Raw genomic sequence first — 22,793 nt, forward strand, 5'->3', positions numbered from 1 at the left:
TCTGTTCTTTTCAAGATAAAATCCACTGTTTTGGGTTATGTTAATGTAAAAAGATGATGTTCAATTGTCAGTTTATATTCTTACTGAAGCACAAATGGCGGTCCTCAGTTCAAAATGGCAACTCATCAGATGTGTCACTATCTGTAATCAAAATTCAAAATACTGAATATTTTTGTGACATTTGTCCCTTACCTCATCTTAGAGGCACCTCTGTCGACAAACGAACCTGGTCCAGTAAAGTGACCTTTCCTCCAGCTTTTCCGACATTCATTCAAACCAAGTAACCAAACCAAAAAAAAAAAAAAAGCATGGCAGTAATATAATGATTTGTATTCTTTAATGACAAGTGATTTTATTGTGAAAAGCAGGCTATTAAGAGATTTGATTACCATTATTTTTGGTGGTGTGACAGGTACAGAGTGCATCAGGGTTGTTTTTTTGTTTTTTTTCTTTTTCCTGTTGGGTCATTAATAAACAAATAAAAAAAACAACTCATTACAAATCGACAGCCTTTTAAAAAGTACAGTTGGTAATATCACAATATCCAGCAGTGTTTTAAAAATGCCCTTGTACGACAAAAAGCATTAATGAATATTGTTCAAACCTAAACGAAATCCTCCGTCATCTTTCCTCAGACACGCTTGCGCTCTCCTCCTCGCTCACACGCAGGCAGAAACACTCCCTGCTTACATATATATGTATATATAAATATCCATATTGCATTAAAATATGTCCAGTGCTGCTTCCTTCTACGAAGCAAAGGAAAAGCTTCAACTCGATAACCGGCACATTTCAGTTACACACATCGCAGCTTCTACCTACGGTCACGTGAGCATACAGATGCCAAATAAAAAAAGATATTTACGGAGCAGCAGTGTGATTACGTCACCTCTATCCTACGAAGCTGCTGCTGACGTCTTGCTATATAGACTGCTGCTACCTCTTCTGTACTTCTAGCCATGACTACGTTTCACAGCTTGAGCACGACTAGGCCGGTTAAGCAGGCACTGACGCAGATATTTGGCTGAGAATTGGTTGTTTGCACCACATAAAACAGATCCGACAGGTCGAAGCAAAAAGGTCAAGATGTGAATAGTACAAAAAAAAAAACTCATTGGGAGATTAATAAAACTCATTTGGCGTGCTTGACAGTAGTCCATTTCTACCGTAGAAGAAAACGTAAAGGTCCTCATGGAGTACCACAAAATGACGCGTTTGTGTTGCGTAAAAAGCAGGCTGCACAGTGGTTCAGGCTCTTCGCTGTTCTTGCAGTGTAAGTAAGTGTGTTTATGCTAGGGTCAGATGCATAAATAATGCATAAACCAAACACAATGCATGTGCCCTTCTCTACACATTGGATTTGTATGTATGTTAGAGCAATGTGCTAGTGTGAGCGATATTAAACTAAAACCACACAAACAGAATTTGAGGTAAAATGAAACAAGCAGTCTCATCTGGAGGAGTTGGAAGACCTTGGTAAGAGTTTAATAGAACCATTATTTGCTGCTTTAGCTTCTTGCGGAGGATGACATGTCGGCTCGTGTGCTTTAAAGCCCCACGTGTGCAATACTGTTTCTATTTTCCTTCCGTCGAGGTTCCTTGCTTTGAACTTAGAAAGTGGAGTTGCATAACAGATTTGAATTCAGTCTTTGTTGTGTTCATGGGTTCACAGCCGAGACTAAATACGTTTCCTCCATACTTTGAGACAGAAATGGGGTTAAAGTATGACTGAAGTGCATGAGTGTAAAATTTCAAAATGATTTGGATGTACTGACAGAAGCACATTCTGCAGTGCCTGATAAAGGTATTCATATGCCTTGAACTTCTTCTTTTTTTTTTTTTTTTACATTTTACATTAAAATCAAAAACTTCAGTGCATTTTATTGAATTTTATGCAATAGGTCAACAGAAATTTCTGCTCCATTGTGCGGGGGAAGGAAAATGATAGTCGGTTTATAAAATGTTACAAACAACAAAAACGTTACATGCATTTGTATTCGGCTCTCTATACTCAGACACTCCTAAATCAAATCCAGACCAAGCAGAGTTCACCATGTGCAAATTAATCTAATTAAAAATATTCAATATTAATTCATTTTGCAGCAGGAAGATGATAAAACAGACCAAAACTGAACTTTCGACATGCAAAAACACCGATGTATTGCAGAAAACCAGCACAACCTGAACACACCACTTCAACAGTAAAACATGGTGATGGGTGATTAGGAACTGAACCTGTTAAAAGCTGCTAAAGACTTAAAAATGAAGTGTAGGGTTGAGCAAAGTATGAGAGCTGTATGAAGCTGATATGAGTATTAACCACATTATTCAGATTGTTTATAAAACACTCTTAAAAAGCCATGTATCATTTTCCTTCCCTTTTTAAAGTTATGCACTGCGTTAGCAGCAGAAATCCACCTAAAACACACTGACATTAGCGGTTATGACGTGATCAAATCTGAAAAGGTTCAAGCTGTATGAATACCTCTGCAAGGCACTCTTTATTAATCTGCCAAACAGAATGCATAAACACAGTTTTGCCTTTGTGCTCACGCTCCTTTTAGTCATAAAACCAGAGTTTTATGCATCTGGCCCTAGATGTGCATCTGTGTTAATGCGCAGGTGCAGCATTGCAGTGTTAAACTGTCCTATCGGCTTCCGAGCGCTTCTGCAGAACCTTGTCCTCGTTGACCTGGTCCACTGCCAGCATCTCCAGCTCGGCCTGCGGTGGGGCGAGGGGAGGGGTGCCGTGCGGGATGCGGTGCGCCACGCCCACGTGGGCCCTGTGCTGGCGCTCCCGAGCCGGGCTGTGTCGGGGGCTGGCCGCAGCGCCCAGGGTAGCGATGGGGGAGCGGTCGGAGGCGATGGGAGGGATGACTGCGGGGCGCTCACGCACTACCTGCTGTGCGTCGGGAGACTCCCGGCCCGCCTGCAAGAACGGCGTCGGGTCGGGCATGGCGTCAACCGGCTCTCGCAGGACAACCCGCCTGCCGTCCGGACCCAGGCGATACACCTCCGTTAGCTCCGGGTGAAGAGGCTGGGAAAGGCTCTTCTTCATCCGGCGACGTGGGGTTTCAGGCTGCCTGTCCTTGGCGGGGGGAGGTGTCGGCTTGTAGGAGCTGATGGGACTGACGTTGGGACTCGCTTCGGAGGAACTTCCGGCCAAAAGCTTCTTCTTAGTGGCGTGAAGCTGCGAGGTGAGGTAAGCGATGGTGCTTGCCCTCTGCTCCAGCTCCCCAGACAACACGGCCAGCTTGTGGCTCTTCATCTTAAGCTCCTCCAGGTACTTCTTCTCCCGTTCTTTGATGGTGTTTTCCAGGACGGAAATCATGGCGTTCTTTTGCTCCAGGTCCCGGAGCAGCTCTGTGTTCTCCTCCTCCTTCTTTTTAAGTTGGGCCTCCAGCTCCTCACACCTCCTTTGCAGCTCCCTGCATCGTTCCTCGCTGCTGTCTGAACACACAGTAATGAGGAACATCACAGCTGTTAAATGTGTGATATAAATAAGACATAGACAAGAAGAAGAAGAAGAAAAAAAACACATTAGACTACACACTCAGGTATTCAGCTCAGACAGTCTGTCAGCACAGAGAGACAGCAGGATCCTTTGGAGAATCGTTTGCAGTGGTCAGAGAGCTCCGGTCTCACATTACAGCTTTTATAGGCTCTCATCTCCATCACTGCAGCTCCTACCTGACTCTGCAACACCTCACTGCAGCCGACGGACTGTGCAGCAAATTACAGTCAACTTCTAATGCAAATTCAGTCAATTTTGTGCTTGGCTTATTCCAAGTCTATTTTGCGTAGACTTGCAATTTTTACAAATTATTATAATGTTTTCGCAAAATCTGACCAATCACCTTAAAAAATTTTAACAACCTGTAAGATAAAAGCTGTGATGCAAAAGCGTAACATTTGCCTTTTCTTTCTTTTTTTTTTGTTGCAGAAATCATTTTGTAAAAGCTTTTCTTAAACTGTGTATACAGTCATTGGTAACGCGTGGGAAATGTCCCCCACTTTTCTTGTATTTGTGCCCTCTGTCCCCCGCACTTTTTCAGTCATTACCACTGTTTAATCGGTTGCTATGGCAATGTGATTTTCCTAACCGTCTTTAAATGCATCATGAGTGTGCGCATGATGACGCTGGTTACACCTGTGCATCTAATCATCGAGGGAAGACCAACGCTGAGCTACACGGTCTGTGTCATGTCCAGCAACTAGCCAGAGCCAAAAAACTTTGCAGTTTTCCTCCAAACAAACCGAGGAAGTTGAGTAATGATGCTGCATCCAGATAATGTTAGCTAAATGGTGGTAATCCATGCCAGTATGTCATATGCAGCTTGTTAGCAAGAACACTAATGTCTTTGTTTCCTGTTTTACATCATGGCTAGTTAGTTAATGCCAGGAATAAACCCAAGCCTCTTTAATTTCTGTTCACAAGTTGTGCTCATTGTTTCCATATACTTTGTTGCAGTATGTTGCATGAGCAACATACTGTTTCTGTGTGAAATCTTTATTGTCACACAGAAAGAGCAAAGAGCCAGAGAGGAGACATTAGAGCAGAGGCCAGCTGATGATAAAGAGTTTTCTCAGGTAAGGAGAGATTACATCTTGATTAAAAAAAAGAGAAAGAAATGGAAGGTATGTGCAACAATTTCAACGTTTTTTATCAGACCATGTTATAGCAAAAATAAAGCTTAAAGAAATTGCAACTATGACCACAACTTTTTGAAAAAGGTGCCAAAAATTCTGTGATTTTTAGTGCACAATAATCACAAAAAAACAAAACAAAAACATTATAACATCCTGGAGGGGCTGAAATTACCGTTGTTTATATTCAAATGTTTAGAAACTTGGACCTCACTTCTCATTTCCTGATCTCAGTCTCCCATTTAAAAAATTGAATGGTTGGAAACAAGAGTATCCTATTTCCTTCATGGGGGGCTGGTGCTTGTCAAGCCCAGTTGGCGCAGCTGCAGTGAGCAGGTTGGACGCTGTGCATTAGTGCTACAACAGATAATCTCATTTCCTGCACTCCAATCTAAGAGATGTCCCACACTAACATGATGGTGAGTCAGATTGGAGGCTTTAGCAACGTTGAGCCAACACAGCTCTGTCAAAAAGCCTACATTGTCCCACCGTGACCTCACATAGCACCCTTCATACTCAAGACATCTTTACCAGCAGAGCGTGAATCAGATGAGGATGTGACTTCATGGCATCATGGTTTAGAGGGAAGCGGCAGCTGGGGGAGCTGCATTCAACAGCAGTGAGTCAGACAGACGGAGCAGTGCTTCCTGGGTAAGACTTTGTTACCAGGGAAGAGAGCTGGCAGAGAAAGCTATTTCAGCAGGTGACATTCATTTATAGCTCTCTGTGGTGCAGAGTTTGCTCTGTAGCTGCTGTTGGAAAGTGGAGCACTCCCCTAGATGCCATCATAACATTTTGAAATCGCACATGAATTTATATGACTTTTTTTTTTTTTTACATGAAAGTGACTACTGAATTATTTTGAAACAGAATGTTGTTAATAGCAACTGACATTTTGCTTCAGATTTCACAATCTCCAGTTTTTCGAAAAGCTTTGTTTCACTGAAAACCATCTTAGCTAATCACACTTTCTCTTGGACTATAAGCAGGAATAAGAACAACATACAAACTTTTTTTTTCTGGCCTTCCTGATATGTATGATTAATTGTTCAGAGTTGGAGCAGAGGCAATTAAACTCTCTTTGACATCTTAAATTAGCCATTAGCACAGATGAGTATAGCTAGAATGACTACACTATTCCTTATAAAATCCTTAGCTAAATTTGACACTTCCAATATGTGGAATATCTGGTTTTGGATGCTGTGCAGTTAGAAGGATTTTTGTTTTTACTTGTTTTATTTTTTACTTTCAGAAAAGTTGTGAATGTGTGTAACCGTGGCAATAGGATATTGTTTTTACAACTGGGAGTAGTAGCTCAGCATTTTAAATTGGCATCTCAAATAATGCCTGAACTACGACCCCACGCCCTAAAGGGGTTTAAAGATACAGAGCAGGACCAAAGAGCAGAGAATCTCAGACACAGATTTAAAGAGGAGAGGCAATAGCAAATGAAGTGGATTAGGATGAAATTGTCACTTGATGCATGTCTGACATGAGCTAAAATACAATCCATGATTATGAATTTAATTTCAGTTTTCATCCGTGTTGTTCATTCCTCAACATATTGTAGCTGTCATAACAAAAGCTGATGATTATATTTTTATCTCATGATTTCATATTTTGTTTTCTAAAGAAAAAACATTAGTTGTGTTTTAAAAATCCAGAATGATCAGCGAGTAAAGACATGCATGTTTTTCTTTACAAAGTTAGCTAGAGCAATTTAACAAAAATCCTTAGTGTTCTCATTAAATTTTTTTAGCAATAGTTGCATAATGCAAGGCAATAGTGGCATACCTGATGGATCGGAGCTTCTCACGGTGAGCTCATATGTCAAATCTGTGAAAAAGAAAGATAAGGTTGAAACATGGAACAAAGCACCTGTCTAACAAATTGCTCCCCACAAACTAAGCTTTGAAGATTGAGAATGTTGTGCTTTGTTTTGGTCATTAAATCATTTTTTGCCGCCATGGTAGTTCAGCTTTCATGCGTTTGAAATTCTCTGAAATATACTGACTTACCAGAGAACCAAGAAGCTGATTATGCATGCGCTCACCTGTGCATTGCTGCTGTAGTCGACGGATCTCTGCGTGAAGCCCCTTTAGTGTGTTAGCATGGTCCTGCTGCAGAAAAAGCAGGTTTTTCTGAGCACTGTGCAGCTGATTCTCCAGAGTTACATTTGCTGAGGCCATGGCGATATCTGTTTGGATTCCCACCACCTCTGGAACCTTAAACCCACAAAGACAGAAAGTGTCAAGCCGTCCAACACACATAAACTTTGTCAGTTCAGCCTACAAACCACGAGGGCGTCAAGAAGCTCCACAGCATTTTTTTCCCCAGGAGTTACTTCGCCACTTAGTCATCCTTTTGTTTTATGCTAGTAAAACAGTGTGACATCATGCTACGGCAATAAAAATTCAATTTATTTTAGAATGTTTATGTACATCTTTACAAAACTGAAAGAAACTAGAATCTGTGTGACATACTTAGTTTTATCCCAATATTTTGAGGCAATATTGTAATTATGATAAAATGACGGCAAGAACTTTCAAAGAAATGTATCATGATAAATGATAGGATAAATGCTCACCCCTAAGAATCTGTCAGATGAGAGCATCTACTGCAGTGAGACTCCATCCAACAGGCTGAATATCATATCGGCATGCAAAGTGTGAATTTACAACAATATGTTAGCCAACAAATTCTGCAATCCAAGCAGTCTTTTGCGACTTATTTGGATGATGGTCTGTTTGAGATCCATTGTGCAGCCCTACTTGGGAGATCTTTTAACAAACTGAGATTCATGCTCAGCATTAGATGACATATCCCATCCAGTATCTATACCATGACTACCAAAGATACCGAAGCTTCATACACTGATATATACGATGCTCCCACTGGGTGCGGCAGGTCAGCCTGCAGGGAAAAACAGGGGGGGAAAAAAAAACTCCTCTTCCTTCCTTGTCATGCCCCACCCTCCAGGCCACGAAGAGACATAATCACTCAGTCTCACAATCTCCACCCTCTGAGAGACACCAACATCAGACTAAGAGATAGCAGCACATTGATCCCTGTATACCCCCCACCCCTCCACGCCTTCTCTCTGCATACAGGAACGAGCTTCAATTAGATATCCCAGAGCTTCTCACTCTTACATCACCATCGCACCAACATGATTAATTCATCCTAAGACAACTGACTGAGCGGGCTCCCTCGTTTCAGCAGATGCGCCAACTTTTTCATTTTCATGGGGAAAAGTAAGAGGCGGTGCCAGCACCAAAAACCCAGACTGTTTAGAACAAACGCAGCCAGTGGTGTCTCATAAAGGCTGAGGGGATAATCTATTATTGATGAGTAATGTGAAGTCCTTCCGGTAAACCCTGCGCTGCAAGCATATCTCTCATCCCAGCTCTTTCCTAGAATAGCTCAGAAAGCTTTCCGCTCGCAAAGACATGACCTCAGACAACTTCACTATCAACACGGCTCATGCAACATACTGCCGCATGGCGGATATAAAAAGAGGATTAAGATTAATTTAATCCTTTCAATAAAGTTAATCAAATGTCATGTTTGGGTCTCCTTTGATTTTTGTTTTTTATGCACAAATACAGCCATCTGTATTGTTTTTTTAAACTGAGATGAAGAATGATGAATTATACATGAGCTGCTGCAGCACGAGACATTAGGAAGGAGATACTATCCTAAGCCAACACAAGTCTCCAACTGTAACATTCTCAAATCTAATGCACTGTCTGCACATAAATACAAAGCATAAGAAAATCTAAGTGCTAAGCATGCATTGTTAGTTTGACTTTTACACAGATATCTGCAAAAATATTGAATAAACACTGGCTAAGTAATACTAGTAAGGGGTGTTGCTTCTTTAGACTTCACAGCATTACTGTCTGCTAGTTGTGATCATAAACATGTCCAAACAACTAATGTTTTTCTTGTGAACGAGGGTAATTGTTGTAGACTTCTTTCAGCCAGCTGACCAGCAGCACACAGTAACAAATTCAAGTTCAAAAATACTTTACTGAGCCCAAAGGGAAAGTAAATGTTGTTGTTATAACTCATATTTATTCACTTTTTAAAGCACTTTTATGCTTTTTCTGGCATCTCAAAAAATGCCTTTAAGAAGCATGAACAATATGCAGGTAGATATTTGCCGATTTGGAACAGTAACTTTGTAAGATCTTGATATAATTTGATACCTGCAGCTTGTGCTGCCTGTGTTAATCAATATTTTCCCAAAAAAGAGAGTCTTAATGACAAACAATACATGAATCACAGCAGCATGAAACATTAGGAAGTAGCTAAGCCAATACAAGTTCTTAGTAGCAACTTCCTGTAATCAGGCTCAACAATGCATTATTGTGCATTAAGTTTTTGCACTCTGCCAGATTTCACTGGGAAATATACAGCTTCTCCTATTCTGATGTATCTGTAATGAGCTTTGTATTTTTGGAAAACCTACAAAGGTTTCTCTTCAAATCTGGTCCAAGGCATAAGCAAACAATTGCCTTGTTCACACTGCAAGATTTTTATGCCAATCAGAAAGCAAGGTGATAAAAACGTGGAGAAGAACTGTCTTTTTGTTTTATTTTCTGTTAAAAATATTTCAGGAGTCATCGCCTTTGCGCTGCCTAGATGGTCATGTTTGTTAGCTCTGAACTCACATTTGATCTCGAGCAGTTTTGTGAGATTTCCCATCTATCTGAATGTTCATGAGTGAATTGTGTTCTTGTGTGGTGTGTTGCTACTGATGTGTGGCTGGACATCACACACTGTAGGATCAAACCTGCTATACCACAATTTTAAAAGTCTTGCAGTGTGAAACAGTAATAAGAGTTTCATTACGACTTCCAGGCCAGCAGGGGGCTATCAATACATCAAATTTATAGATAAGTTTAAAAGAATATTTGATAATAATTCATATGAATTCATTTTAAATTGAAGTAATCATACACACAAATACATTTGCAATATTAAAGTTATTTTAACAATTCCATTTTAATTTGGCTAGTGTGTGCACTGGAGTTAAATTTCATGCAGAATCAACCTGCAACCCAGTTCTATCTATATTCAACCAATCCATTCATCTATCTGCCCTTCCTTCCTTCCTTCCTTCCTGGATTTGGGGTCACAAATCAAATTCTGATTTGGGCCCCATTAAATTTAGGGCCGGCCCTGCTCATGTTCCTAACGCCAGACCATTACAACAGCAGCAATAATAATTTTACAAGAGGAAAGAGTGTCCCCCCTAACGATTACTGCTTGTATCTCTTAAGATGGTATAAATATCTGGCAGGAGGTCGGCAGGCATCCCTGATACTTTAGATTTCAGCACCTGCATTGCGGACAGCACCCTGAATACAATATCTCTGCTGCTCCTGACAGCAACAGCTGGGGGATCGTTGCTTCCCTCAAGCAGTGTCGTAAATAAGCAACAGTCAGGCTATGACATTCACTCCCGTTATCAAATAATGCATCAGAGCTCGACAAAACCTAGCCGTGCTGCTTCATTACCATACAAAGATGTCATCACCGCATTTGGTGGGGTCATCACAAAGGCTGTCCTTGCAGCCAGTGTTGTGTTGTGTTGCGACTCAGGGAGGAGCTGTCCAGTTTAAGAAACTGCAAACAGGCTAGTTACGAGCCAGAAGCAACAAATCTTCCCTTGCAACAATTGCTGTACTCAAAAACGAAGGTGCCGATCATGAACAACGCTTACTGGCTTTCTGGATGTTTCTGAAAATGCGACACCACCCACAAAATAGGGCATAACCCATGGTATTTATTGACGCCTTGCACCATTGCGCATGAATGAATTGACTGAGACAAGAATATTTAAAATACTTCAAGCATTCAGTCTGAACCATAAAATGCGCAAAACAAGCTCATACTGACAGTATTTTGCAGTTTAATCGTCACGTTTTAATTACTGCAATAATTTCTCTGTTGGAGCAGGTGAATTATTAAGCTACTACGCCTTTATTGATGTAGCCTAGCTAGAAAGCTAAGGACGCCGAAACCGGCAGCCCAACGTTAACGGCAAATATTGTCGGCTTACCTTTCAGCTAAAAATACGTGGCCGTCAAGAAGCTGCTAAAGCGCAATGAATAGTGGTCGAACGGGCTAGCCGCACCGGCTAAGCGCACTCCACCTTGCAGGTCATGTCGGCGATGCTGCCAGCGGCTCGCCTCGGTCGGCTGTGTTCCTGTCAGATCTCCCTGAGCTACTAGACAAAATAAAGCGATGCACCATGGGAAGCCAGAGGAAATACTGACAACATACTCAACATTTACACTCTATTTTTATCTTCCAGTTTGTAATATTCATTACAAATACATTCATGAATTTTCAAAGACGTATATTAGAAAGGGGGGGAAAAAACAGCGATTACTAACCTTAAATAATATAAACTGCGCAAGTAGCGGATGCCCTTAGTATGCGACCGTTTTGCGTTGATAAGCGTCATCACCATGGCAACGGAGTCCTTTCAATGCTCTTTACAGATGTATTTACGCCACCCAGCGATACTGTTGTAACGTTGCAATGCAGTGATAACGTTTTTATCACTGCATGGCAGGTGAATACCATCCTGTATTCACCTGCAGGCGTCAGGTGAATACAGGATGGTAAAGGTAAAAAGATGTGAACGGATATAAGGCTGGGAAAGCTGTTAGGCAGCTGGTGGACAGCAGAGGGCGGCATTACTCTTCAATGGTAGTCTGAGGAACTGTTTTGTTTTTTCTTCACTCCTATTTCTCTTTCTCCACATTCACGCTGCATACTCTTCTGAGAGGAATGAAAAGTAGGTGGTTCTAGAGTTCTGAAAATTGCACTATGAAGAGCCTTGTTTAAAACCAATTTGAATGTTTAGAAAACAAAACAACAAATCCATCATTTATTTGCCTAAGAACAAGAAACAGATACCACGATATTAATTAATATTCAACAACATATTCATGGATACTTTGTTTATGCTTATTTTAAATCTTATTCCACTTGAAGCTGAAACAAACTGCAAAAAAAAAAAAAATCCTTATGAATGATTCCACATCTACTATTGGCTGGACTCCAATGGGATATTATACAAGTAAAGTGAAAGAAAGGGTGAAAGAAAGCTCACATCAAAATACTTGGGATCACATTACACTACCATGCTATCTATCTCTCAGAGTCAAAATTAGAGAAATGAATGAATGTGGAAAATGACACAGACGCATACCACAACTCTGTCTTATCTTTTAAATCATCTCAGCCCTTTTCTCTCAAAGCTTCACTGAGTTCCTGAGTCTGGGGTATGTAAAGGTGGAAAAACAGAGGCCCTTTCATCGCTGCCCCAGAATATCACTATGAATTATTTCTGGCCATACAAAATCCACGGGAAGCGGCTACTGTGTAAAACGATACAAACCAAAAACAAAAAGATTACATTTCCCGTCCAACCTCAGAGTGAACCTCACATCTCCAAATATAAACAATCTAAGTAAGTGGAATTATTGTCCCCATCCAGAAATGTTATTTTTCAAAACAGACTTTAATCTCTTTCTGTCTTTGTCCTGTTTGCAGTAGGGATTAAATTCTCCTGATTACTTTACTTTTAGCATTTCTGGCACACTTCCCAGCTCCCGGTGAGTTAAGAAGTAAGAAAATTATCCTCACACAAGAAGAAATCCCCATAAGAAACTCTTTTCCTCCAAATGATTTTCTTTTTATACAGACAGTTCCCTCCATTTATCACAACATGCAGTGAAATATCACATTGAGAGGAACTAAACAAATAAAAAATGAGCTCCTGCCAGTCTATGGTTTTATAGCCACTGTTTTCTTGATCTGTGCCTAAAGGGGATCAGATCAGGTTAAAATGAAGCCGAGGAATCTCCAGATTACATCCACCAACCAAAACTTATCTTCCAGCAGAGGTTTGCTGTAAGATTGGCTTTACCCATAAGTATGTCTCAATCGAGCCTAGAGCTTGTCCAAGTTTGAAATTCATCTTTTATGCAGAAACCAAAGAAATGCTTTCTCTCGAACACAGGCATAAACTCAGAAATACGTGATGCCATGCAGATGGCGGCGAGGGCTTTGGACATGAGCCTAAAATGTCTCTCTGATGGAAAACCAGTAAGAGCAAGCAGTTAGGGTTTCTTTTTATTTTATTTTATTTTATTTTATTTGCAACTTCTTGGCAATTGTCACACTCACTGAGATCAAAAGTGAATTTATGTCATTTTTTAAAATGTGTCTCATCGGTATAGTTACTGGATTTCACACAGAACTTTTTACAGAGGCACAAATGAAATGTGGGCACATCACAGCCCGTCCCATAGGGCACTTATTTTTCTTTTTTTTTACTCGGTCGAGCTGCCAGCACAAACACTTCTCAGGTTGTAACAGTTTTACAGTTTTTATATTGAGATTGGCAAAGCCAGTGCCTCTACAGCTCTGAATACCCAATTTAATTTTCCAACACCCTTAATTTTATTAGTGTCTGCCTATAGAAATACAGTCATCAATGTATCATTGACAGTAACATGGAGCGGCAGGGTTAAGGTTTCTGCTGCTGTGAAATGACTGAGGTTGCATGGTATAAACCTGAATATGTAACGTGGCTTTAGTGTGTATCGGTTGTGGATATTGAGATACGTTTAAAATATTGTCCTGCTGTGAAGGTGAGCTTCACTTTTAGCTTTTTCCATGAACTTTTCGAAATGCGTTTTAAAGTGCATTTATTGTTTAAATGCTTGCCAGCTTCAGCATAGAAAAGCTCTCAGAGTCTCAGCGTTGTAAATCCACCTCCAGGCAAAACAGAGCACCAGAAATGCTCTTATTGTCAAATTCTGGATACATTTCTCACTTGACACAGCTTAAAAATCTGCAACAAATGTTCATCAAGCCATTTAATGTACAAAATTATTAAGCAACAGAAGATATTACATAAAATCCAAGCCAATCTTGGAAGAAAACCTGCAGAAAAGTAAATATCCATTCAGGGATAAAATGTAATGGTTTAGATCAAAGCATAATCATTTAGTAAAATGGTCCAGTTAAAAACCCACATTTGGCAAGACTTGAAAAGTGTTGTTCATATCCCGTCTTCATCCGTTCTGACTGAGCTTGAGATGTTTATGCCAGCAAAAAAGAAAAGAAAAATTGGGATGCATTTCAATCTACACTAAGTCAAATCTGACACAAACTCACCGTTTAACATTTTCAGCTTTAACTGCAGCAAAAGGTACTGTAGTTGTATAGAACATGAAGATAAATGCATGCCACAACATTCAGGTAAAGAAGTTTTGCAAAAAAAAATCTTTTACTTCATTTAATGCAACGATCTGTGTTGACCGGTCATAAAAAAAAATAAAATAAAAATCCCAATAAAATACACAGAACTATATGAATGTAACATGACAACATACGGAAACATTTACCCTAATGCTTACAAATACTTGTTATTATGAATAGCTTTGCAAGATATTGATTGATGGCTCATTAAATTTAAAATAATTCATTCTTTTTTATAAGCTGCTAGTAGCAGGACTTCAAACCCCATAAATCAGGTGAAAAATAAAATGATAAAATTAATGGAGTGGGGGGGAAGGCCCTTTGATTAAATAGCAATACATTTCTCTGACACAACTTTATGCCAAAACTATATAAACTATAGGAAATTTACAAGCTGAGAAAGCAAAGAGAGGAAATTAGAGCCAGCATGTTACATGTTGGGATCCTGATGGACAGCCCTGCTGTGGTGTAATTGCATGCCTGCTGCCAAAATGTCTCTGCCTTTATTCTGGTAATGAGGCCAGACAGCAGGAACACACCATTTTCTACGCAGCTTTTTTGACAGCCCATGGAGAGCAATGGATTTATTACAGCTTAAAATTGACACATTAATTACAAAGTGCTAATGAAGCACTAATATCAGACTTTGATGTGGCTATAACCCAAGGTGCCACCTTCTGCCAAGAATTTTTACCAGCGGGATCAAGTGAAATCACGAGGCTTTACAGCACAAAGTCAAAACAGTTTAAGAAAGTTGAAGTCTGTCCCAGGTTTCACCAAGGCGGAGACAGGATGCACACACTACAGACAGTCCTTCAGAAACCGAGCCTGGACTTTTCTGAGCAATTAACAGCGTATTTGCTGTAGATAAACTCTCTTGATGTGATTTGGTAAAAACAGAATCTTCTGGTTAGTGAAAGCTGGAGCCTTACAGTATTCGTTTATTCATCTATTTGTGACACCAAATTGTGTCCATTTTATTTTTGATGTTTGTTTTTCACATTTTTATTTTGCTTCTGTTCGAAATTCAAGAAAATGAGCAGAGACTTTCACAAAGATCTGGAGTTTTAAAAAAACACACAGTCATAGCATGACTGTGTGCTCTGTGACAGTAGCTGTAAATAAGTAGGATGTACATAAAGAAGTTAATTTTAATGCAATTTTCTGACTGTGCTAAGTGACCAGCTGTTCCACACAGGATTCTGAAGCACTTTGATCCAGATGGACATTTTACCTCAGAATATTACTTTCAAGATGTGAAAGTAATGTTGATCTTTTTACACCAAATTATTTTTCAAATTTTTAAAAAGGAAAAAAAACTTCTGATAAATTATTTAATAATAATAATAATAATAATAATAATAATAATAATAATAATAATAATAAAAACCCCGTAGACCCTTCAATTCATCAGAGACCAACTCTATCAGTCTCCAGAGGATGAGAACCAGGCAGGATTTAAACTCTATGCTCCACAGCTCTGGAATCAATTCCCTGAAAACTTGAGCTCTACAGAAATATTTGTTTCCTTTGAATCCAAACTGAAAACATCACTGTTTTCACGAACATTTCCATAAAGATTAAAAGATAGTGTTATGGGTTCGTTTTTATCATCACTTATTCCTGCCTTCACCTTTCATAATTAAATTAACGTTTCAGAGTGTGAAGCTCTAAACGTTAGGCTTCATGCTGCAGGGGTTAAACACTAGCTGCTGTTCATGGATCCTCCACATGGATTCCAGCGCCTGTGTGATCTCCTGTAGCCTTGGGCCCGCTCCAGTCAAGCTGGCCTACTCATCCTTTAGAGGTGGACTCCAAATAAAACAGCGCGGCTCGGCCAAGCAAAACCCACTACAGAGCTATTTTCCACCGTCTGTGTGGCCAGGCAAAACACGAGGAGACCGTTTTACCCCGCTCCTTCCCCAGATCAAAAAATACTAGATCAGTGAGACTGACAAAAAGGTCCAATCAACACACTGTCGGGCCTTTCCTAAAGCCTCCCACTTCCTCCGTGGCTGTAGGTGAGGAGCTTTACCCAGTCCTGCTCCTCTCTGAGCGAGACCGCCTCGGCGCAGACAGGGTGTGTCGGGTGCGAGCCGCCCGAACTGAAAACATTTGCTTTTCAGCTCGTGTATTTTATTTCTTCCCACCGTCTCAGTCGGACACATTTCCTCCATATTGACAACATCCTGTGTTCCCACATGGTGTCAAGACGTTCCGAGGAACTTGCCAGACGTTCTCCTTCGCTCTGGCGCTGCACTGACCTGTTGCCAGTATCGCACAGGGGCCTCTACTGCTCATCCAGGGTGACTTTTTAAACGAGGACATCTTGGTAGCGGGGTCCTCAGGGCCTCATGGAGGGTCTCAACTTGACTATCTTCTTTCAGAGAGGACTGAAGGAGGCGGCCGATGACCCTCACCCAGCTGCTGGCACTCAAAACCCCACACCAGCTGGGTGCTGTGAGAGCACAGGAAAGCCGTGGATTAAAACACCGGCAGTGCAGAGTTCTCTGTGACTTTCAGGCCACCTATGCTGAAAGAAGAACTCCTCCGCAAAAAAGTGGCATAATGATGAACTTTATGTAATATAAAGAACATACTGTATTTTAAACCCCTGGGTCACCCCATAAACAATAACCAGAAACATCTATTTGTACAACATAGTGGATTATTATAATGTGAAAGAAAAAATATAGCAGTTTATTTAAACTTATGTGGGGCATAACAAGTAGCGAAGTAATTCAGATTTACCTCAAAATCACAATAAAATTTTTCATTACACTTTATATTAAAACATTACAGCAGGCTCAGTTCACTAAAAGACTTGCTGCCTGAAAGCTGCAGTATGTAACTTTTATAAAACAAAATGTTTTTTTTACATATTTGTTGAAACTATCACTGTGTTGTGACAGTATGAGACAGACGGTCTGTGAAAAAAGAAAATCTAACTCCTGTCCCTATACGGTCCTGCTGTCATCTGGGCAAATACACTGCTCTGTCAGAAACAACCAATCAGAGCCAGGAGGAGGGTCTTATCGCTATCATTCAACCTTGTGTATATGCTGCTCCCTCCCTCCCCTTTGCACTTTGGTACTCTGCAGCTGGTCCACTACAATGGAACTTGTCATGAATGCTCAGGCAAGTTAGCATGGCCACCTGTAATAAAGAGAGCTTCATTACTGGGACTATTTTTACTTAAGTCACTGTATCGCACTTTAAAAGCACTTTTTGCACTTTTTTCATGGATCTTTTATAAAGTGCTTTATTAACAAGCACTTTATTTAGCACTGCACTTCAAGCAGAGATTTGCACATAAATAACAATTTGCACACGAGAAGTCTTAATTGTATTTATTGAGTATTTTAGTAATTAGCATGTAGTCTTTTGTTCTGGGTTCAGCACAGCTGCTCCTCATTGAGAAGTGAGGTGGTTGCCTGTGAAGGGAGGATAATTGTTACTCAGAGCAATGAGCTACTGGTGGGTAAGATGGAGCAAATGTTTGTGCATAATCTGTTAGGTGTGGAGTGCTGATATGAAGTGACTCACTTGTCTTTTCTGTGTCCTCTCCAGGGTGTTTGGACAAATAACACCCCGGGGGTCCAGACACCATTTATAGGTTCCGGGAGAGGCCATTGAAAGTGGGGCGGGGAGAATTGTTTATGGGTTTTTGTGGTGTTTCATTTGGTGTAAGATAGAACATAAAATATTTATAAAAAGTAAATTTAAATGTTTACATTTAGTAAAATGTATTTATTTAAATAGGTGGCGATTGGTTAAGTGAGATCCCCCTGTGAATTGGAGGTAGTTGGGTCCATCACAACTGGGACTCTTTAAGCCTGCAGTTTCACCTGTGAAATGTGATTGTGTGTGTGTTGCTGCTGTGAGAAGAATAAACCCACTGCTGTTTCCACCTGACTCTGCCTCAACTAGTCTTCCTCACTGTAAAATCCAGCCGCAAAAGGCTGCCTTGTTACACCGCCGATGACGGTGGATAAATGCTAAGTTATTTCTCCACTAGGGCTGAAACGATTCCTCGAGTGATTCGAGTACCTCGATTATTAAAATTCCTAGAGGAAAATTGACCTGCCTCGAAGCTTCGTTAATTTATGTTTTATCATTTAGCGCACCGTGTTTCAGCCGGAACATTATTTGCGTTGCGCGAAGCTCTGACTTCCGCCTCTGAGTTGTTGACGGAAGCTACGTGTTAGCGGCACAACGTCCAATCTTCAAGTTCGGCCCGCGGGGATTTTACTGATTGGTGATAATTGCGGGTTTTCATCGTTTTTGTGGGACCAATAAACATCCTTAAAATGACCGGCGCGATGCCGGGAGTTCGGCAGCCTTTCTGCTCCGGAGCTGCTGGTTGAACGGCGGGAAGAAGCTGAGGAGTATTTATACAAGTGAGCGGAGAGACTGAACACGGCGGGCGGCTGAGGGTTGATGCTTACAGGGTAAGAGCAGCTTTACGGACGAACCGCACAATAAACTTGTATCATCCCGGTCTGAACAAACGGGAGGCGGAACATGGCTGGTAGATGAGTTTCTGAACGGAGGAGCCGTAAATATCCCGTATTGCTCCCCCGGTCTACAAAAAAGTAACTGGTAGGGAAGCACAAATGTGGAAAAAATAGACTGATGTTGATATCCGATAGTAACACTGGTGTTATGGAAGATTTACCAATATTTTATTTCATAATTGTTTTTATCCGATTACTCGATTAATCGTAAGAAAAATCTATAGATTACTCGATTACTAAAATAATCGTTTAGAACAGCCCTATTCTCCACTATCAGCACATTGATCAGTGGGTACATGAGACAGTGCTAAGACCCTCCTTCTGGTTTTGGTTGGTTGTTTTTTGACCGGGAGTGATGCATTTCTGTAGACGGCAAGAGTAGCTCACTGAGGATGCAGAGGAGCTTTATTATTTTTTATTCATTTATTTTTTGGTCACAAATTATGTCTCAAATATGTAAAAAAAAAAAAAAATTGATATTTTTGTAAAAGTTTGACGCTACAGCTTTAATGCTATTTCTTGAAGGCAAACTTAATAAAAAGTGTTTGTTCATCATCTTCCGGACCTAATTTAAAAATCAGATTTGGACTTGTAAACAGAAAACTTGAACAACCTGTTTTAGAGCAAGGCATTTTCATGTGTCAAAACGGCCCAGTCCACAGTTGCTCAAAATTTATTCTGATTTACCTTGAGCTATTCTGGAAAGAAGAATGGGAAACACCTGCAGCCTGGATGCGCCCAGTTGGTAGAGACTCGCCTTTAAAGACTTGAAGCTGTAAATGAACAGCAATACACAACATACCTCCAGATGTTTTTAACAGCTCTAAAAGTTGTCCCTATTCCTTGTAGTATTTCACAATTGTAGTGTTTATTAAATCCCGATTAAAATACGTGCCGTTTAATAAATTGTTGACTTGCATTGTACTTCCACATGTGGTCTCAGACTTTCAGTCTTTGCTTAGATTTCAAAACAGCCACACAAACCCAAGACTGAGCAGAGGAGTCTTTCAGAGCATATTCTGCTGTTCAGTGGCAAATGTTATTCAGAGTTTCATTCTGGAAATTCTTTCCACGCTATATTTTCATTCAGGCATGGCGGGTACGGCTCTGCCTTAAAAACTCATGCAGGCCCCGCTCCACTGCCCCAGTGTGTGCAATGAAAAGAGTCTTTATGTGCCACTGACGCTGACTCATTCTTGAGAACGTCAGCAACACCCAAACAAACAAACAATTTTAAATGTGTGTGTACATTATCCACCACAAAAGATGCCTTTTTTATCTTTCTTTTTCTTTTTTTTTTTTTTTTTGGTTTTCCATCTTCCTGTCATTCTGGTGGAGTGTGCAGCAGATTCCACAGAGGCAGTAAATTTCTTTAGAGATTCCATTTAATTTTCCTCACTAATAAACACACCTTGAACATAAATCACTTTTCTACTTTTCTTCCTGAAGCAATGGGGCTCTTAATGAATCAAGGGCCTGGCAACATCTCTGGGGCTTGATAGCGGTACGGTGAAATGACGCATTGTTCTGACTTGCACCTCAAAATGCCCCACAGTCATTTACTAATCCAAATGCATGAACTTTGAGGTGTGCAGGAAGCAGGAGTTGGCAAACAGTGCAACCGCAGCAGGGTGCATAATTTGGTTGCAAAGCGAGTCCAGCTATGGAGTGAAATAGTACAAATCGCTCCACAAAGTGCAGAACTGTGACTCTCTGTGACCGCACATCTGCTAGCTGAGGTGTTTGATGAGGGAAATTACGCTGACAAACGTGGCATGCATGAAATATACTGCAAACAGTTGATGGAGGGAGAAACTGGAGTTGGGGAGGGCTGTGTAAACTAAACTGGTGTTGGCTCTCCAGTCAGCGAGAGGGTGACAAGCCTTCTGAGGGAATAGTAAGGGGCAAAAATAACAATATATACTGACACAGGTTCCACTGCAAGAACAGAAACTGGAGAAGGAGCGCAAGTCTGAGTTGACGTTTAACAACCCTACTTCAAAAACTATTCAAATAAAATTATTTCTCAGAAATTGGCATGATGAAAGGATATCAAAATTGACCAAATTGGAGATGTTTAAATCGTATAACATATTTATTTGTTTATTTTCAAATGTGTATTTTAAAGGGGAAGTATCGTGCATTTTCCTGGCACATAGTGCCATTTTAAACACAATCAAGGAACTGTGTTAGTGTCAGTTATATAAATGCTCTATATATCAAATATGATGTAAAAGAAATTTGACTTCATAATTTAACACCTGGAAATTTGGCATCTGTCTCTTTAAGAAAGTCTGGCTATTTCTGACATTCCACCTCTAGGAAGACGTCACAACATGGCTCCTCTATTAACCCTTTAACATTTTTACCAGCATTTCTCTGAGAAGTAGCTCCTAATGAGCTCAGCAGATGTGCAGTTCCACCAGGTGTTTGCTAATTGCTGCTGGCTAGTCTGAAGGAGCTGAGTGTGAGTCATGGGTTCTCTGTGAGGTGGAAGCTTGAAAGCTGCAGCTCCCAGGAGGAGCTGTGCCTTGAAGGCGGAGCTAGATCCAACCAGGCGTTTTGCACAGCTGAATGGTTACCATGGAGATTAAAAGATTTCTCTAACGTAAATGAAAGAATCAAGGCAACACTCCAGGTATGTTTTTGATGAGGGAATAACATTATAGCATGATGTAAAGCTCAAAAAGAGTCAACTTTACAAAACACAGCCCCACTAGAACAAGTTAAGGAGAAATTTTAAAGAGAAATTTTGTCATTGTTTGCGGTAATGTTTGCCCTAAATGTTGTTGGAGGTTTTCAGAAAAAAACAATTTGTGGTACAGATTTTACACGGGGCTACCCATACTATATTTTTCAACTGCAATCTCCAGATTTTTCTAGACTCAGGATGACTTGAGCTCAGACACAAACAGCGGAAATTAGTAGAAACAATAAATTATGACTGCTGAAATAAATAAGTAGAAGTATTGTTTTGTGCAAATCGTTGTTCTCTTGTTGTTGTTGTTGTCACTTCATTCAATTGTACAGACCACTGGTCAACATCTGATGGTTTTGTGCACATGAATGCATTGACATCGACGAGTGAAACTGACAAATTGGTAAGAAAAAAAATTTGATTTAAAAAAAATATTAAATTTGCCCTTGAAGGGAATTTAAAAGTTGACTGAAAGGTTGCTCCCTCATCTTCCCTCTCATTTTCCACTCTGCCTTTTGTGTGAACCTGCCTCAGTTAATACACAAAAAAGCTGAATTAGCTGAGAAAATTAATCACACGCAGTAGTGAAAGCAACATTTGTTTCTTATTTCATAATATAGCCCAAACTAGAAGTTGTTTTTGCACACTGCACCAGAAACGTCTGTGAGCATCTGCTTTGTGGATGTTATGGACCGAGGCTGACAGACTGATTCCTTGTCTTTCCACTCTATATGCCAAATTATGCAAACCAAGAGCTTGATTCAGCGAACAGATTTTACAGTGTAGCTCTCTTCAAATAAATCTTGGCCTAATTTAATTATATGTATCCTTCCCCGTGTCTATCACCACCTCTTTGGGGAGTTGGAGTCAAAAATCTTAGCCTAAAGTAAAATAGGGCATTAGGAATATTAGACCCTTCTTTCAAATGCACTTGTTAGATGAGATGCGTTTATTGTCTTGGATTTCTCTCCTTCTCCCTCCCCATCCAAATATTTTTTTGATGCCACCAAAAGAATTTGTCAATGTTTGTAAAAGAAGTGGAGCGCTCCTACTCAATGAGCAGGATCGCTATTTTCTCCCTCTGGCAGATTCGTCACGCTCAGTCAATCATTTCCCTGCTCCTAATCCCACCAGTAATCACTAAGAACTCTGGGAGATTCACTCCTGGTGGTTTAATGTTACGCACGCCTCGCTGGACAACATGAAGGCACAAAAGGTAGCATAAAGACATATAAATAATTTAAAACAGCTCCATGATTAATGAGAAACAGGAGTTTAGTGTTATTTAGTGTTCTGCGTTCACCTGCTGGTGGGCTTGAATTTTCAAACAGAGACAGAAATCATTCAGACTGCAAAGGTGTGAAGTGTATAATCTCAGAGTCGTAAAAAGCCCACACAGAAGTTCAGTATACCTCTTAATTCAAACTTGAAGTGGAAGATGTTCGGTTTCTAAATGAGAGAAGTAACCGGAGAAAGGCAGCCACGGGGCATGATGCCGTCATCGCCGTGCCGATCTTTTGAAAATGCTCGGTGTTGCTTTTGTGTGTGACTTTCCCTGAAGGATTAAGCTTCGGTTTCGTCAGACGAAAACACATTCTCTCATTAAGGTTTCAAAGATTTTAGCAAAGCCTAAATGTTTT

The 22,793-nt window shown here is 40.4% G+C and overlaps 1 protein-coding gene across 2 annotated transcripts; it reads right to left on the reverse strand.

Annotated features, from left to right (window-relative positions):
- Window positions 1-320: 320 nt before the first annotated feature.
- On the reverse strand, window positions 321-11,433 carry ccdc92 (coiled-coil domain containing 92). Of its 2 annotated transcripts, none has more exons than XM_008417501.3 (5): window positions 11,055-11,433; window positions 10,718-10,882; window positions 6,701-6,872; window positions 6,442-6,483; window positions 321-3,450 (listed from the first exon to the last, which is right to left on the reverse strand). In XM_008417501.3, exons 3-5 carry the CDS (start codon window positions 6,834-6,836, stop codon window positions 2,639-2,641), a joined length of 990 nt encoding a protein of 329 aa, XP_008415723.1. In that variant the 5' UTR covers window positions 6,837-6,872; window positions 10,718-10,882; window positions 11,055-11,433; the 3' UTR covers window positions 321-2,638. The 2 variants fall into 2 exon arrangements, with proteins under 2 accessions (XP_008415723.1, XP_008415724.1); XM_008417502.3 differs by having other exon boundaries at window positions 10,718-10,885.
- Between the last annotated feature and the right edge of the window lie 11,360 nt (window positions 11,434-22,793).

This window comes from Poecilia reticulata, chromosome 9 (assembly GCF_904066995.2).
Source record: "Poecilia reticulata chromosome 9, P_reticulata-male-v2, whole genome shotgun sequence".
In the NCBI taxonomy this organism is placed as follows: Eukaryota; Metazoa; Chordata; class Actinopteri; order Cyprinodontiformes; family Poeciliidae; genus Poecilia; species Poecilia reticulata.